The sequence below is a fragment of the Heptranchias perlo genome, chromosome 3, assembly GCF_035084215.1.
Source record: "Heptranchias perlo isolate sHepPer1 chromosome 3, sHepPer1.hap1, whole genome shotgun sequence".
Classification (NCBI taxonomy): Eukaryota; Metazoa; Chordata; class Chondrichthyes; order Hexanchiformes; family Hexanchidae; genus Heptranchias; species Heptranchias perlo.
The window spans coordinates 41,787,143-41,804,618 of record NC_090327.1 but is presented as its reverse complement, the minus strand read 5'-3'; the positions used below and the strand labels follow the sequence as shown (position 1 = coordinate 41,804,618).

The 17,476-nt window shown below is 42.2% G+C and overlaps 1 protein-coding gene across 1 annotated transcript in view; it reads left to right on the top strand.

Moving 5' to 3' along the window:
- si:dkey-22o22.2 (neural-cadherin) overlaps positions 1–17,476 on the top strand; it is a 222,235-nt gene that overhangs the window by 172,713 nt on the left and 32,046 nt on the right. Inside the window, exons 17-22 of the mRNA XM_067977013.1 lie at positions 2,858–3,141; positions 3,928–5,545; positions 7,262–7,355; positions 9,989–10,173; positions 11,474–11,706; positions 16,598–16,875. Of these exons, the coding sequence (XP_067833114.1) occupies positions 2,858–3,141; positions 3,928–5,545; positions 7,262–7,355; positions 9,989–10,173; positions 11,474–11,706; positions 16,598–16,875 (2,692 nt within the window). The remainder of the gene's footprint in view (positions 1–2,857; positions 3,142–3,927; positions 5,546–7,261; positions 7,356–9,988; positions 10,174–11,473; positions 11,707–16,597; positions 16,876–17,476) is intronic.

The following is a 17,476-nucleotide window of genomic DNA, read 5'->3' as shown; positions in this document are numbered from 1 at the left end:
TTGGTGTTCCTGAGTAAAATCAGTTAGGGATTGTGCTGCTGATTGCTACCTAGTGACCCACACTAGAAAATACATAAACTGGGCAAGAACTGGGTTGATCTTGGCTATAATTCCACCCCCCTCCACAGTCAAATAAGTGGCTGACACTCACTATGTGGGCTCGCACATGAAGAATGGCCATTTACAATTGTATTCCCATTCTCGAGTTATCTGTTTCAGGAAAAGATGAAAAAGGAGAGAATATTTGTGAGTGAGAATTTAAAAATAAACTAAGGACAAAGTGGGTACCATTCAGTCAACAAATTAATCTCTAATGATCTCTTAAAGAAGTTTGGTTCCGCCATGTGGTGAAGCTGCAGTAGTGCAAATGTGCAAAGGGATCCCCAATTCATGATTTGCTGATCTGAATAAATGGTTACTAAACTACTACAGAGTAATCATGTTCAGAAAGTGAAACAGTCTGGAGAGAAACTAGAGCTGACTGTGTATCAAACTTTACCTTAAGTTGCTACAATATGTTTGGGTTGTAACTAGTAACAAAACTTCACTCACCAATTCTGCCCACGGACCTCTCTCATACAAAGTGTCATTACTTGAAACTCTCGCCCTTATATCCAGAACTTCAAATGCAGATCATTTGCTGAGCCATAGGTGCTGGAGCATTTACTGGGTTATGAGATATAACTGTGACTCACCTGTTCATATCATAGTAAGCTTTTCTATGCAGAGTTTCAAAGACAATTGACTTTATTACAGTTATCTTCCATTGCAACCTGTTCTTATATTATAAACAAAAAGAAATAATCACACAGTTTTTTCACCTGGAGCAAATGACCTATTGTCGCTAATTTGTCTGGCATAAAACAAGGATGCACCTTTTACACTAGTGAGTAATATACGCCAATATTCATGGTACAGCTACACACACACACATGCACTCACGGACACACACAGGTACACACAAACACATGCACACACACACACACACTCGCACATACACATTCTCACACATATATACACACACATACACGTAGACACACACACTCTCTCACACTCACATACTGTCTCTCTCTCACACACACACACACACACACACACACAGAGCACTGCTTTAAACCCAGAATGGTAATGGGCCAGAATTTGCTGTCAAAATAATGGCATGGCTCATGGCGCTTGCTGTTATTTAGGGGTAAATTATACAGCAACTTCAGGTGAAGAGCAGATGTGCGGGTAAATATGAATATCCAAAAATTGCTGTCCGAGTTGTGACACTCCGCTGTTAGCGTCGCAAAGAAGACATCTCGCCCTTAATCTCCTCGTTTTATTTAGGAACTTGCTGTATTTGCCCATTAATTGGCCATTAAACTTGCCACAGAAAGTTAAGTCTAGTCATTACAAGCTTAAGTAACATTTTACCAACATGATAAGTGTTAATTACTGTTATTCAACCTCACTGGCACTGAAATTTATCTATTCCAAGAGTGTAATCTCATTCCTTCAGATTTTGAATTGTTCAGAGAGATTTTAAGAATATCAAATTTTTTATTTAATTTCTTTTTCTTACTTTTCCTTTCTGTCACTTTTTCTCTCTCTCTTAATTCAATCTTCTTTTCCCTCTCTTTATTTCTCTTTCTGTACCTGATTTGACATTGAATTCACCCACTTAATTCACCCTTCTTCTCAGTCCTTCCCGTGTTTATTTCCCAATACTTGAATCTCACTGGTTAAGGAGATGCCCTGTTGGTTTCCCTGTTCACTCGGGTCCCTGATGCCCTGTTTCCCTCACTGCGCTGCTATCAGTTCGCACTTTCAGCAACTTTGTGGGCAAAATTTTTTTGAGCTGAAAGGTGCAGGGGCAAGTCTAACTGACAGCAGACGTCGTTAGATGCCCTGCTACAGCAAATCCTGGCCCATTAATTTTGGCAGTGTTGCAACAGGGCTCTTTTCACCATGTTAAGAACAAGCAATAGTTGTCTACAATTCTCCTTTTTCAACCCTACCTTGCCTTCTGTAATATCAGTTGGGCAGTAGTAGGTATTTACAGAGTAAGCACAACACAGACTCTTAAAAGCTCCTTCTCCAAAATGTCAGTTACAGGGAGCAATTTGATTGTTGAGTATTTATCTGTGATATAAACTGATTATATATATATATATATATAGATATGATGTGGAGATGCCGGTGATGGACTGGGGTTGACAATTGTAAACAATTTTACAACACCAAGTTATAGTCCAGCAATTTTATTTTAAATTCTGAGGAAGGAGAAAATCTCCGAAAGCTTGTGAATTTAAAATAAAATTGCTGGACTATAACTTGGTGTTGTAAAATTGTTTACAATTATATATAGATAGATAGAGTTACCTGCAGCAGTGATTTTCTTTATGCATTGGTTGTAGCAAAATCATAAAACTTTAAAAATGTGCTTAAGATTTCACTAGATCTAGCACACAAAGGAAATCTACCCCGGTCATCAACTGTTGATTATCACTCACTGAACTTGAAGTGATTATGTCACAGTCATTGATCCTTTAGTAAGCACATCATCAATGTGTCATCTTCATAGAGTCAGAATGACACTCGCCAGTGGGACATAAATTTACCTAAAAACCGAATAAAACTGTCCCTGCCAATGCAGTACATCTATTAATATATTAAAAATAGTCTTGCATGTAACATTCATTTCCTGTAACACTTTCCTGTCACACTTTTGCCATCATTTGTCTGCTATGCCTGCCTGAAATGTCTTTTTCTTACACTTAAACTTGCCTACTTTTAATTCTTTTTCTTCTACTAAAACCCGATTGGTTCATTTTTCCCGTGTGATTCGCTCTGACCTCTAGTTCTCCCATTACAGGGGCAAATGCTAAACTGAGATACCAGATCACCTCAGGGAATGTTAAAGGAATGTTTGATGTGGAGCCAGAAGTTGGAACAATCTTTATAGCTCAACGGCTAAATTATGAACAAGAGCAACACTACGAGCTGCGGCTTGTGGCGTCAGATGGAAAGTGGGAAAACCAAACGTTGGTGACTGTCAATGTCATCAACAAGAATGATGAGGCACCGATCTTCACCCAGAATGAGTATCATGACAGCGTCACAGAGGAGATATTGGACCTGCCAGTTCTTGTCCTACAGGTAAATAATAACTCTTTTAATTCTAGCAATATTAAGTGAAAGTTATTTTATGTTTTAAAAGTGACCCATGAAACTGAATGATGCAGTAAATTAAAATTCTGTCCTTTCAAATTTGTGAGAAAATGTGTGAGCCTGTGAGGAATCCATCAAGTTGTTGACATAATAGAAATACCTTTTCAGCCCATCTAATAAGTCACTGGTGTCAGTATAACGTTTTAGAGGTTACATCAAAAGTACCGGAAGCAACAAACTGTCGGAAAGTCCCCAACTGATGGTGGCATCCTTATTCACATCTGCAGCTCCCCACACGGTAATTTCACAGTGTAGCCATTATGAAGCACTGAGCAGAGATCAGGTGTTTCCCTACAGAAGGGAAGTGAAATCAGTGGATGAATTACATCTCGCACATGTCCTAGTAGGTAGATTGGCATTGGCAGAGGCCTGGAGTGATGCGTCAGCTTGGCCCTTCAGCAGCGGTCCATTGTGTGGTGAGGAAGGCCTAGCAGGGAAAGAAAGTTGGAGAAAATAAAATGAACAAAAAATACTTTGATTTTTTCTTAAAGTTTTCCAAATTTTGAACTGTTGCCTTTCTTCAGGAGTTAATGCAGAAGATGGATAGCAAGGATCTGGAACTTTTAATCTCTTTCTGTCACCAGCGTTTGAATAGCACTATACTGTACTTCAATTAAAGGCATTACCAGATTTAATGAGCCCCGGGAGTAATATCTGTACAGAAAGGATGATCTTCTTCAAAGTGATTCTTATATTTTTCTTCCACTTCTTCAGGTTTCAGCTACTGACCCAGACCAGGAAGCAGACCAGAGCGCCTTACGTTACTCTCTCCATGGGCAGGGGGCTAACAGTGAATTTACCATTGATGAGCTCACTGGTAAAATCTACACAAGGAAAACATTAGACCGCGAGGAACGATCCATCTGGCGCTTCCTCGTTCTCGCCACTGATGAAAATGGTGAAGGACTCACAGGTTTTTCTGATGTAATCGTTGAGGTGCATGATGTGAATGACAACCTGCCCTTGTTTCTTTGTGCTTCTGATGGCTGTTTCACGGGATATGTTCCAGAAAATTCCCCAGCAGACACTTCCATTATGGAGATGACTGCGACAGACTTGGATGACCCTAAGGCTGGAAAGAATGCAGTATTGACATATAGAATAATCCAGAATGTTCGAAACGAAATCAACCTCAACCTGTTTTCCATCAGTTCTTCTACTGGCACTATATACACTGTGTTGGGATCTCTGGACAGAGAGAAAGAAGCTAAGTATTTAGTTGTGGTAGAAGCTCGAGATGGAGGTGGATTGACAGGGACAGGGACGGCCACCATTTTGGTTTCAGATGTGAACGATCATGCTCCAGTCTTCACACAAAGTGTTTTCAGAGCAAAGATTTCTGAAAATACTGAGATCAACAGTGAGATTCTTGTTGTGTCTGCCACTGATGTTGATGAGGGAGAAAATGCCCTGATGACATTCAGTATCATGGACGGCGATGAAGATCATAAATTTTTCATTGAAACAAATCAAGTCAAGAAGTGCGGCACGATCAAGCTAAAGAAAAAACTTGATTATGAGAAGTCTCATGAGAGGAGGTTCAATTTAACTATTAAAACAGAAGATGTGGACTTTTTCAGCGTAGCCATCTGTGTCATTGATGTGGAGGATTACAATGACCATGCTCCAGTCTTCTACCCACAGTTTTATGAAGCTGATCCATTGCTGGAAGATGTCTTCATTGGAACTAGAGTTGTTCAGGTAACGGCGGTCGATTTGGATTCTGCCCAGAATGGAAAGTTTACCTACAGCATCATAAAGGATTCAGATCCACTCGGGCAGTTCTCTGTGGATAGTGATGGTTGGGTTACAATAGCCAGTGCTCTGGATCGTGAGTTAATGCCGCAGCACCACCTGGTGGTGCTGGCCACTGACCTGGGAAGTCCAGCTCTAACAGGGAGTGCGGCCGTCATTTTAACTGTACATGATGTCAATGACAACGGGCCAGAATTTGAGGTTCCTTATACACCAATTGTCTGGGAAAACACAGCTGCACCCCAAGAAATCCAGTTAAATCAGACCTCAGCATTGATTTACGCGAAAGACAAAGATAGTCCAGTGAATGGAGCTCCCTTCTCATTCACCTTATTAACTCAACGCAGTAATTTCACTGACTTTGCTTTGAAAGATTTTGGCAATGGCAGCGCTGGTCTCACAGCTCTTCGCATGTTTGACAGAGAGGACCAAAAGATCTTCTACCTGCCGGTGATTATTACTGACAGCGGATCCCCACCCATGACTTCCACAAGCACTTTAACCGTCACCATTGGAGATGTGAATGACCATCCCCACTCAGCTGGCTATATGGAATTTCTGGTGTATAATTACAATGGTAAGGAGTTATTCCATAAAGATGCAATGTGATCTCTACAGATGCAATATCCAGCATTCTTATTGAAAATATAGTTTATAAACCATTAGGTTCACCAGGATGGACACACTAACAATTACAACTGCCAGTGTGTAACTCTGTTTTAGAAAAGTTGTACCAAACTTTCATTGTGCCCTTTAAAATCAATATTAAGATCCTCATCCTTGCTGCAAATCCCTCCACAGACTCAGCACATCACTCCTGATCACCATCCATGTGTCCTGCTGTAGAGTGTGCATCTGGACATTAGCAGCTGTGCTAGTTATGTCAGAATTCCCTGACAACACTCAAAATCCAGACTCAAACATGAAGAATAACCATTTGGGTGAGGTTCCAAAGGGCAACAGCCGCTCATGCAATAGTATCCCGGCATGAGTTGGTGCCTTGTGGAGAGGAGGGTTAAGGAAGAAAATCAGAGGGAGAATACATCAAATAATATTGTTTTCCAAGAGTGGTGGATATCGAATGTCGTGTATGTGTGATTGTATGGTTAACTTGTAATTATTTTGTACAGCTAACATTCCAAAGCTCTAGAAATTGAGACATGGGGCATAATTTTGACCCTGAGCTGGGAAGGGAGCAGGGGGGGGCGGTGTTGAATTACGGACGGCTAACCTGGAAGTACAGGTTTCCACGATGTCCTTACGATTTTGACATAAGAGCATCTTTTTTTAATGTTGGTTTGCCATCCGACTGACCAGCCTGATTGACAGGCTGGTCTCAGTTGGAAGGGAGAGCAGCCAGGGAGAGGATGTGAAAAGGTAAGTCTTCAGTTAAGTCTTTGATTGTACGGATGGGGGGGGCATGGTTGGACACGGGGGACATCGGTGGGCACGGGGGCATGGGTGGGCACCAATGGGCATGGGGCACTGGTGGGCATGGGGTACTGACAGGCATGGGGGCATCAATAGGCATGGGTGGGCATGGGGCACCGATGGGCATGTGTGGGCATGGGGCACCGATGGACATGGGGCATCGATGGGCATGGGGGTCACGGGGGGAGTCAGTCATGGGGGGAGGTATCGGGGGTCAGTCACGGGTGGATGTCGGGATCGGGGGTCCGCAATCGCTGGGGGGTCGGGGGTCATCGCAGAGGTCCGCAATCGTTGGGGGGATCAGAAATTGGGGAGGGGGCTCCGCAATCATTGGGGGGTCACTGCAGCTAGGCTTGTTAGGCCTGGGGGAAGCACTCCTGCTCCTCCGGGCCCACAAGCTGTGCCAGAACGGCATTTACCTGCAGTTTTGTGCCTTATTTCCTCCTTTCATGAAGGCGAAGGCCCCCAGGGGTTGTAATTGCAAAACCTGCAAAAATGGAGGCACGCAGCCTCCTTGAAAGGTTTTAGTCACCAACCCGCCTCCTGGGAGCGGGTTGGTTGCCAATCGCTCGTCCCGCTCCGGTTAAAACCAGAAATGGGCGGGTTGGAATTGGGTTGGGGGCAGGTTGGGGTCGGGTCTGAAATTGTTGCGATTTTCAATGCCCCCCTGCTCCCAACCCACCTATTTTTCACTATTAAAATTCTGCCCATGGTAAATGAAATCTCTGAAAGCACATTTTTTTGAAGGCTATGTTATCTAAGTCATGAACATGTTTGAAATGTAATGTCTGTGATCTGTCAAGAGTTATTAGTGTAGAACACAAGTGATCACTGAAGCACTGTGCTTTGTTGCTTGTATTAGGTCTACTTGCTACCACTGAGCTAGGAAAGGTACAAGCCCCTGATCTAGATGACTGGGACGATAAAAGATATAGATTTGAAGGAACATCTCCAAGGTAAACAAATCTGGATTTTATTTGAAAATAATGTGTATATACACTGTGCGTGTGTCTGTGTGTGTGTGGATTGTATGTGTGTGTCTGTCTGTGTGTGGGGGTGTGTGTGTCTGTATGTCTGTGTGTCTGTATGTGTGTGTGTGTGTGGATTGTATGTGTGTGTCTGTCTGTGTGTGTGTGTGTGTGTGGATTGTATGTGTGTGTCTGTCTGTGTGTGTGTCTGTATGTGTCTGTATGTGTGTGGGGGTGTGTGTGTCTGTATGTGTGTGTGTCTGTATGTGTGTGTGTGTGTCTGTACTTATGCGTGTGGGTGTGTGTGGGTCTTCTACTGTTTCTGTCAAGTACAGAAAAAAATTGAACAAAGAAAAAGACTAATGGAGTGAAATCACACTGTGATATAAAAATGTGTTAACGTCTTGGGGGGATAATTTTGATAAGGGTCCGTTTTGGGTGGTGGTAGCATGATGTGCTATTACCTTGCGCCCGACAGACCCTGCGCAGGCAGGACCCAAGTTTGGACCCATGGGAGCACTTACCTGCAATCAGCATTCCTTTCGAGGTCTTGCATGTGGAATCAATGCAATTTGCACTTTCCACCACCAGAGGGAGCTCAATCGCTTAAAGGGAGGATGTTCCTTAGAAATCTCCGAAAGCTGAAAATAACAGTCTACTGTCTGCATGGAGTCTGAACAGAGATCAGACACGACACACATAAAACAGAGATGCAGATCCCATCCCTATATTTACACACTGATGAGTTATGTTAAAACATTGAATAAAGGTTGCGCACTACTAAATCCCAAATCCTCCAATCTGCACGTCAGACCTCACCAATCTGCCGATCTGAGTTGGTACCAGGCCTGCGAGAGTGCATACACCAAGGTTCTCTGCTGATGCACTAGGGACTTTGGGTGCAAGAGGAGGACAGAAGGAGGGACATCCTATATTCATGGGGGCGGGGGGCACCAGGCACTACACCCCCCATCCCCCACATACCAATAAACTCTTTCCATCAGTACTCAACTCTTCCAATCAGATGCTTCCTCTCACCCTTACACATTACCACTGTTTCAAGCCGCTCACCCACAACTCACAGGCCACATACACTGGCAGCTATTCAACCATGACAGGCACATCATCCAAGCACACATCCTGCTTTCTTGCAGGAGAACGTGGCGCATATCAAGAGGCAGTAAGTGGCCGTGGCATTTAGCCCCTCGAGCCTGTTCCACCATTCAATGAGATCATGGTGGACCTGTGACCTAACTGCATATTAGCCGCCTTAGCCCCATATCCCTTAATACCCTTGGTTCACAGAAATCTATCAATCTCAGATTTAACATTCACAAGTGAGCTAGCATCAACTGCCGTCTGCAGAACAGCGTTCCAAATGTCTCCCACCCTTTGCATGTAGAAGCATTTCCTAACTTCACTCCTGCACGTCCTGGCTCTAAATGTTAGGCTATGTCCCAACGTCCTAGTATTCAAGTCTAGGAGACCTCCAAAAACAGTTAGAAATGTCTCGGCGCCAGAAGCAATAATCCACTCACTAACCTGTAAATCCTGCATGGTCCCTTTAAATAGCACCGGCAGGGGCTCTAAGACACAATCAGATGGTCGGGGTTAAGACTGTGCGTTGAGTTGAGCGTTAAGTCCCAAAATGGTGTCTATCACTTTAAGTCAGCATTGCACAATGACTGAAGCCATTTTCTCCCTACTTTTACATGATTCCAGCGTTCGTTACCTGCGCCTGCGCAAACACCTTTACCAAGATGGCATCTGACGCACGTCACGCAGGAAACATGTGTGCGTGTCCAAGACACCATCTTGGATGTCGGAGAGGCCGTGTAGCACCGAAACAACGGGCGCTACACGGCCCAATTTAGTGCCCTTGGTGTGCTAATATCCCACAGTGTGATTTCACCCCACAAATATGAGAATATGTCACTGTTAAAGTTATACTTTCTGTTTCTTCCGATTTTTAAAATGTTTTTTTCAACTCACTCTATCTTTAGGCCACTGTGCACCATTTTTTAGAGGGCAGCTATGCTAGAAGTCTATTTGAGGCCTTTTCCAATGACATTCTCGAGCTGGAAGGAGGATGGCCAGACATCCAGTTTTGATCTGACACTCCAAATTTGGAGGTTTCGGTCCAGTAACTAACAAAAATCCGGAGTTTTGCTATCCAGTCTTGAATCGTTGCATTTTAAAAATTGCTTGGTGCATGAATGAGTCCATCTGGTTCTCCGTGACTGCGTGTTTGGATGTAGCCATAGTTCCATGCACGTGCAAGCAAATTTGTCCATAGCTTTGCACATGTGTGAGTAACTCCTTCCAAGACACCACCCCTACGTGATTTTGGACTGGACAATCCTACTTGGAAGTTGAGGAAGAGATGTCCAGAGTGACTCACCTGACTATTTTCCCTCTTTTCCTAGGGGGAAGTGTTTAACCTTCACTTGCTGTAGAAGCCCAGTCAAGTCTGGGCACTCACCATATGTGGGCAATTGCAGAAGACAATTTGGAAGCATAATCTGAGCCAATAAATGCCAGCTGAGGGTGGAGAGGGGGGAGAATACATGATGCTAAATTATTTTGTTTTATTAATTAATCAATTATGCATTTTGTTTCAGACATTTTACCCTCAATGAAAAATCTGGTTTACTGAGTATTAGTGAAGGTGAACCCCCTGGAGTGTATAGCTTCCAGGTCAAAGTGGCAGATGGCACCTGGCCAGATGTAGTTTCAAAAGTAACGGTTGTTGTCAAAGAACTGGAAGAGGATGCCGTATATAATGCTGGCTCTCTTAGACTGAATGGTGAGCATCTGACCAATTTCTTATACTATGGATTTCATTGGAACACTAATACAATCTTCTACTCGTTTCTTAAGAATGTAGGAATACCAACAGAACATATACCCATTAAATGCATATGAACATAAGAAAGGATGGGATGAGAAAAGGCCATTTGGCTCATCAAGTCCACTCCTTCCACGGATCACGTACAAACTACTCTATCGTGACATCCATCCAACCTACTCAACTTCCTAAGGAAATGTTCTGCAGAGTTTTCCCTGCCTTCTTCCAAGAGAGAAATCAAGCAAAATTGCAGAATATCTTGCATTGGACATTATACATTCTTGACAATTACTTTCTGAATGCTCCATGGTCCCCAAAGCTCAGTAACCATAATGTTCAGAGTATTCAATTATCTACATATTTAACCATGTACAGAGATGCCCAATTGTGTTCCTTACTAGATATTCATCCAGCTCATATTAAAGCAATTAATCAACGCTGAACTAATTGCTTCAACTGGGAGTTTATTCCTTATATCCACCAGTCTGTAGGGAAACATTAATTCATACAAATCTCAGGTCTTGCATGAGGCTCAACCCACTGTACCACAGACTTGGAGACCTAGTTTCAAGTGACACTCACACCTGGACATCCCCCTAGACCATAGGCACAACCACTGGGGGGAAATGTGTCTTCCCAATTTTTTTTTGGCATTGTTTATGTTCCCTTTTCCCCCAGTTCACAATGCAGGATTGCTCCCAATGTTCATCTCCAGCTCTTTACAACTGGTTGAGCCTCTGCCCTAAACCAGTGGTTCTCAAATAGCAGTGGATCTATTGTTAACAAATCTGACAACCTGTAATCACCTAAGAATTCCAAATTCTTCTATTACTGAAGCAAGTATGATTACACTGGCATTTTATCTTTATAATTTACTATCTATTGAAACTCTATCTATCCCATGGCTTATTCTGCTAAAGTGAATCGGATCCTTCACTGGCTTGAATGAGATGGTTGCCTGGCCAAGAATGAGTTATTTCAAGGCCAGCTATGGAGCTCTTAGATTCAGAGGCTGACTGCCTTTGATGTTTATTCAGAACTGCTGTGAACTAGAAAATATCCTACAATCCTCTGTTACCTTAACACCACTTCTAAAAATTTTCATGAGGAAATTCCATTTGGAATTATTCTGGAATTATTGCACAAGTTTCAAAAGCCATGATGCCCAGAGGGTTAAGCAAGGTTCATGTTGTGGCACATTAGACAGGTCAACCTATGAATTCACCCTTCAAGTAAAATGGATATTTTTTTCAAACAGATATCACAGCAGAAGAGTTCATCTCCCAGTCTACTGCTGAAGAAAGCAAATACACCATGCTAAGGAGGTTCTTAGCAGAAATTATTCGAGCACAGCTGGATAATGTTCATATTTTCAGTGTTGTGAATGTCAAAGGTCGAGTTAGAGAAGTAGATGTATGGTATGCAGCACAAGGGTCTCCATTCTACAAGGCTGAGAAAATGAATGGCAACGTGGCAGCTTCCAAAGCTAAGGTCTGTACCTTTTCGAGCTTATGATGTGTTTCACTAAGTGTTGCAAAGTTACTTTCCATAAAGGTTTCTAATGATAAGCATTTCCAAAGCTAATCATTTAGACGATGAATTGCCCTGTAAAGCCTAAATATAATAAAGGGAGATATCAGTACACATATCAAGGCCTTCAAGTCACCTTTTGTTGCCCTATTCTATACTTTATCGACATCTTGCTGGAGGAAGTCTCAGTGCAGACACTATGGTGGTAATTTTCCAAGTTATCGCTGTCATTGGGGAACCTTGCCTACTGATAGTTCATACTGGGAAACTGTGATGCCCATGATTTTCCATCCATTAATTTTAATGGCACTATCCATATTTTTCCCGTATGTAAGACCATAAGACCATAAGACCATAAGAGATAGGAGCAGGAGTAGGCCATTTGGCCCCTCGAGCCTGTTCCGCCATTCAATGAGATCATGGCTGATCTGATTTTTACCTCAACTCCACTTTCCCTCCTTTTCCCCATATCCTTTGACTCCCTTGCTGATCAAAAATTTGTCTAACTCAGCCTTGAATGTATTCAATGACTCAGCTTTTTGGGGTAAAGAATTCAAAAGATTCACGACCCTCTGGGAGAAGAAATTCCTCCTCATTTCCGTCTTAAACAGGCGTCCCCTTATTCTGAGACTATTCCCCCTAGTTTTAGATTCCCCCATGAGGGGTAACATCCTCTCAGCATCTACCTTATCGAGTCCCCTCAGAATCTTGTATGTTTCAATAAGGTCTCCTCTCATTCTTCTAAACTCCAATGAGTATAAGACAACCCTTCCATACCCGGAATCAACCTAGTAAACCTTCACTGAACTGCCTCCAATGCAAGTATGTCCTTCCTTAAATAAAGGCACCAGAACTGTACGCAGTACTCCAGGTGTGGTCTCACCAGCACCCTGTACAGTTGTAGCATGACTTCCCTGCTTTGGTACTCCATCCCCCTAGAAAGAAAGGCCAATATTCCGTTTGCCTTCCGGATTACCTGCAGCACTTATATGTTGACTTTTTGTGTTTCATGTACGAGGACTCCCAGATCCCTCTGTACCACAGCATTTTGTAGTATTTCTCCATTCAAGTAATATTTTGCTTTTTTATTTTTCCTCCCAAAGTGGATGACTTCATATTTTCCCACATTATATTCCATCTGCCAAATTTTTGCCCATTCTCTTAACCTGTCAATATCCCTTTGCAGACACTTTGTGTCCTCATCGCAACTTGCTTTTCCACCTATCTTTGTATCATCAGCAAATTTGGCCACAAGATACTCTGTTCCTTCATCCAAGTCATTGATATATATTGTAAATAGTTGAGGCCCCAGCACTGAGCCCTGCGGCACCCCACTAGTTACAGATTGCCATTTTGAAAATGACCCTTTTATCCCGACTCTTTGTTTTCTGTTAGTTAGCCAATCCTCTATCCATGCCAGTATATTATCCCCAACACCACGAGCTTTTATCCTGTGCAGGAATCTTTTATGTGGCACCTTATCGAATGCCTTTTGGAAATCCAAATATACTGCATCCATTGGTTCCCCTTTATCCACCCTGCCTGTTACTTCCTCAAAGAACTCTAATAATTTTGTCAGACACGATTTCCCCTTCGTAAAACCATGTTGACTCTCCTTGATTGTATTATGAGTCTCCAAATGTCCTGCTACTACTTCCTTAATAATGGATTCTAGCATTTTCCCAATGACAGATGTTAGGCTATAGTTACCTGCTTTCTGTCTCACTCCCTTTTTGAATAGGGGTGTTACGTTTGCGGTTTTCCAATCCGCTGGGACCTTTCCAGAATCTAGTGAATTCTGGAAGATTACAACCAATGCATCCACTATCTCTGTAACCACTTCCTTTAAGACCCTTGGATGCAAGCCATCAGGTCCAGGGGACTTGTCAGCCTTTAGACCCATTAGTTTACCTAGTACTTTTTCTCTAGTGATAGTGATTGTTTTTAGTTCCTCCCTCCCCTTTGCCCCTTGATTTTCTACTATTATTGGTATATTATTAGTGTCTTCTACTGTGAAGACAGATACAAAATATCTGTTCAATTCCTCTGCCATTTCCTTGTTTTCCATTATTATTTCCCCAGTCTCATCCTCTAAGGGACCAATGTTTACTTTAGCTACCCTCTTCCTTTTTATATACTTGTAGAAGCTTTTACTGTCAGTTTTTATATTTCTTGCTAGTTTACTCTCATAATTTATTTTCTCCCTCTTTATTATTCTTTTAGTCATCCTTTGCTGGTTTTCCCAATCTTCAGGCTTACCAGTAACCTTTGCCATGTTGTATGCTTTTTCTTTTAACCCGATACCATCCTTTACTTCCTTAGTTAGCCATGGTTGGTTCAGCTTTTTTGTGGATCTTTCCTCCTCACAGGGATATATTTTTGTTGCGAGTCATAAAATATCTTTTTAAATGTTTGCCACTGCTTATCCACCATCATACCATCTAATCTGTTTTCCCAGTCCACTTTAGCCAATTCCACCCTCATTCCTTTAAAATTGCCCTTATTTAAGTTTCATACAGTAGTTTCAGACCCGAGATCCTCGCTCTCAAACTGGATGTGAAATTCTATCATGTTATGATCACTGCTTCCCAAGGGATCCTTTACTTTGAGATCATTAATTAATCCTGTTTCGTTACCCATTACCAGATCCAAAATGGCCTGTTCCCTGGTTGGTTCCCTGACGTATTGGTCTAAGAAGCAGTCCCTAATACACTCCTATGAATTCCTCCTCAGGGCTATTTTTGACAATTTGATTTGTCCAATTTATGTGAAAGTTAAAATCACTTATGATTATTGCATTATCTTTTTTACAAGCCCCCCTTATTTCCTGATTAATATTTTGCCCTACAGTGTAGCTACTGTTAAGGGGCCTGTATACTACTCCCACCAGTGATTTCTTTCCCTTGCTATTTCTTACCTCCACCCAAATTGATTCGACATCTTGATCTTTTGAGCCAAGATAATTTCTCACTATTATACCAATTTCATCCTTTATTAGCAGAGCTACCCCACCACCTTTACCTTTTTTCCTATCCTTCTGAAATGTTAAATAACCCTGAATATTTAACTCCCAACCTTGGTCACCTTGCAACCACGTCTCTGTAATGGCCACGAGATCATACCCATTTGTTTCTATTTGTGCCATCAATTCATCTATCTTATTACGAATGCTGCTTTAATTTTGTCTTTTTACCATTCTTTCCTACCCCGGCCCCATTTGCTAGTGCACTCTTATGTTTGTATGCTCTGTCCCTTCCTGACACATTCTGTTTATCATTACCCCCATCACTTTCCTGTACTACTTCCTTGTCTTTTCTCTTTATCAATCTAAACTTCGCCCCACCTGAGCCCTCCCCCCCTCTATTTAGTTTAAAGCCTTCTCTACCGCCCTAGTTATTCAGTTTGCCAGAACACTGGTCCCAGCATGGTTCATGTGAAGCCCGTCCCAACGGAACAGCTCCCTCTTTCCCCAGTACTGGTGCCAGTGCCCCATGAATCGAAACCCACTTCTCCCACTCCAATCTTTGAGCCCCGCATTCATCTCTCTGATCTGATTTACCCTGTGCCAATTTGCTTGTGGCTCAGGTAATAATCCGGAGATTATCACTTTTGTGGTTCTGCTTTTCAATTTAGTCCCTAGCTGCTCAAACTCCCTCAGCAGAATCTCTTAGTCCTACCTATGTCATTGGTACCTACGTGGACCACGACAACTGGATCCTCCCCCTCCCGCTCCAAGTTTCTCTCCAGCCCAGTGGAGATGTCCTTAACCCAGGCACCGGGTAGGCAACTCAGCCTTCGGGACTCTCACTCTTGGCTGCAGAGAACAGTATCTATCCCTCTAACTATACTGTTGCCTACTACAACCACATTCCTTTTTACTCCCCCCACTTGAATGGCCCCCTGAACCACGGTACTGTGGGTCAATTCAGTAAAACATGCTTTACCATTTAACATTTTACATTCAGAATCAGATGATACCAATACAGGAGGCTCTCTATATAAATGCTATCCATGGGAGTCATATAAAAACAAATTTTAAAAAGGAGGTGGGATGACTTTGTTTGTTTATTGGTAAAGATTTTATAAATATTGAAAGTTATAATGCAGACATGATTTATTAGAATATTATTGTGAGTGGCCACAGCATGTTAGTGGTTTTAGTACAAATTCACAAGTAGCTCATTTTAAAGCCAGATTTTCATTTTCATTTCTGCTGATGTCATTGTAAAATAATTGTGTTTGTATAATGCTATCAGTTCTCCAATCTGAAATGATCTCCACAAAACTTGGATAACATATACATGGAGATGTTTTTTTCATTTTTCATGGATGATACAAACAATATTTGTGAACAACTCTTTCCTGAGAGAATTTGAAAATTGCAACAACATTCTAAAGCGTTTGTGTCACATTAATTTTTCCAATTTGTAAGTCACTTTCTGCTCCTTCTTAAGATCTCCTCCAAGTAGACATCAGTTCTTAACCAAGAGGGAAACCAAGTGCTCTGTTCCCAGGCTCTTGCCAATGCTGTTTTGCAGCTGGTCACTAGGAGGTGCAGGACAGCAGTGTGAGTTGATGCTCCCTGATCTTTCTTCACTATGAAAAACAGCCTCACCTCCATTTAACACCTCCCCAGGAGTTCTGTCTCAAGACAGAGAGACAAAGGATGGATACTAGTGGGTTAACACTTAAATCCTATCCTTCCGTGGTGCACAATTAGTGATAACATTTTTTGCATTTTATATTTTGTGATGAATTTTTCATTCATTATATATTTGCACCATTCAGCTTTACAAAATGTTGCATAAAACATACTTTTAGCATCCTGAATGTTCTTTTTGTTTCTTTGCAGCTGGAAGTTACCTTAAATGTAAGCATATCCCAGATTCCTGTGGACGAGTGTGTGAATGCAGACTGTGGAGCAGGGACTGGCTGTACAAGCAGCACTACTTTTAGCCCAATTCCAACAGTGCTGAATGCTGGAAATGTTTCCTTAGTTTCCATAACAACATCTACCACTGCTCAGTGTATCTGTACAGCTCGGGAAGGGCATCATTTGTCCTGTTCCTTATATCTAGTTAATCCATGTCTAAATGGTGGCACTTGTGTTGATGCCGATTTGGGCTACAGGTAAATCAGCAACATGTTATCTTCTTTATTGGCTTGACCTCTGATAAGTTTACTTCCATGTTTGAGCTACTTTACTGCCTGCAAGTACTGAAAATGCCTCAAATTAATCTACCGCTGGAGGCAGCCCTGACTGCGACAGCAGCACTGTGACATAAATGAGGCCAACCTCAAGAGGTATTGTTTCCAACATGTTGCTGAAGGCAAATACTGTCAAAGCAAATTATAATTGGTTACCACTGAAGGTGCTGGACAGTGCGGGCTGCCATTTCTCTGGCCACAGGTGTGCAGTAAGCTTGGGTTTTGTATTGCTGGCCTCTATGGAGCTCCCCTTAATATCAAGGAATGTGCAGGGCCAGAAAATTAAAGTTAGGATCACAACTTGTCAACTGAGTGCAACAAGTTTGCACATGTGCAGTTGTTTCTCTGTCACCACTGATGTCAGAAATCTCCCCTGCAATGTAACTGGACTGAGGTTCAACAGCCTCAGCCTCAGCACATTGCAGAATTCAAATAATACCAATAATGTCATATACTAGCCATCAGTTAAGAAAACTAATTAAAAACTTCAGAATGTTTTGGAGATTTCTATGTGATTTAAATC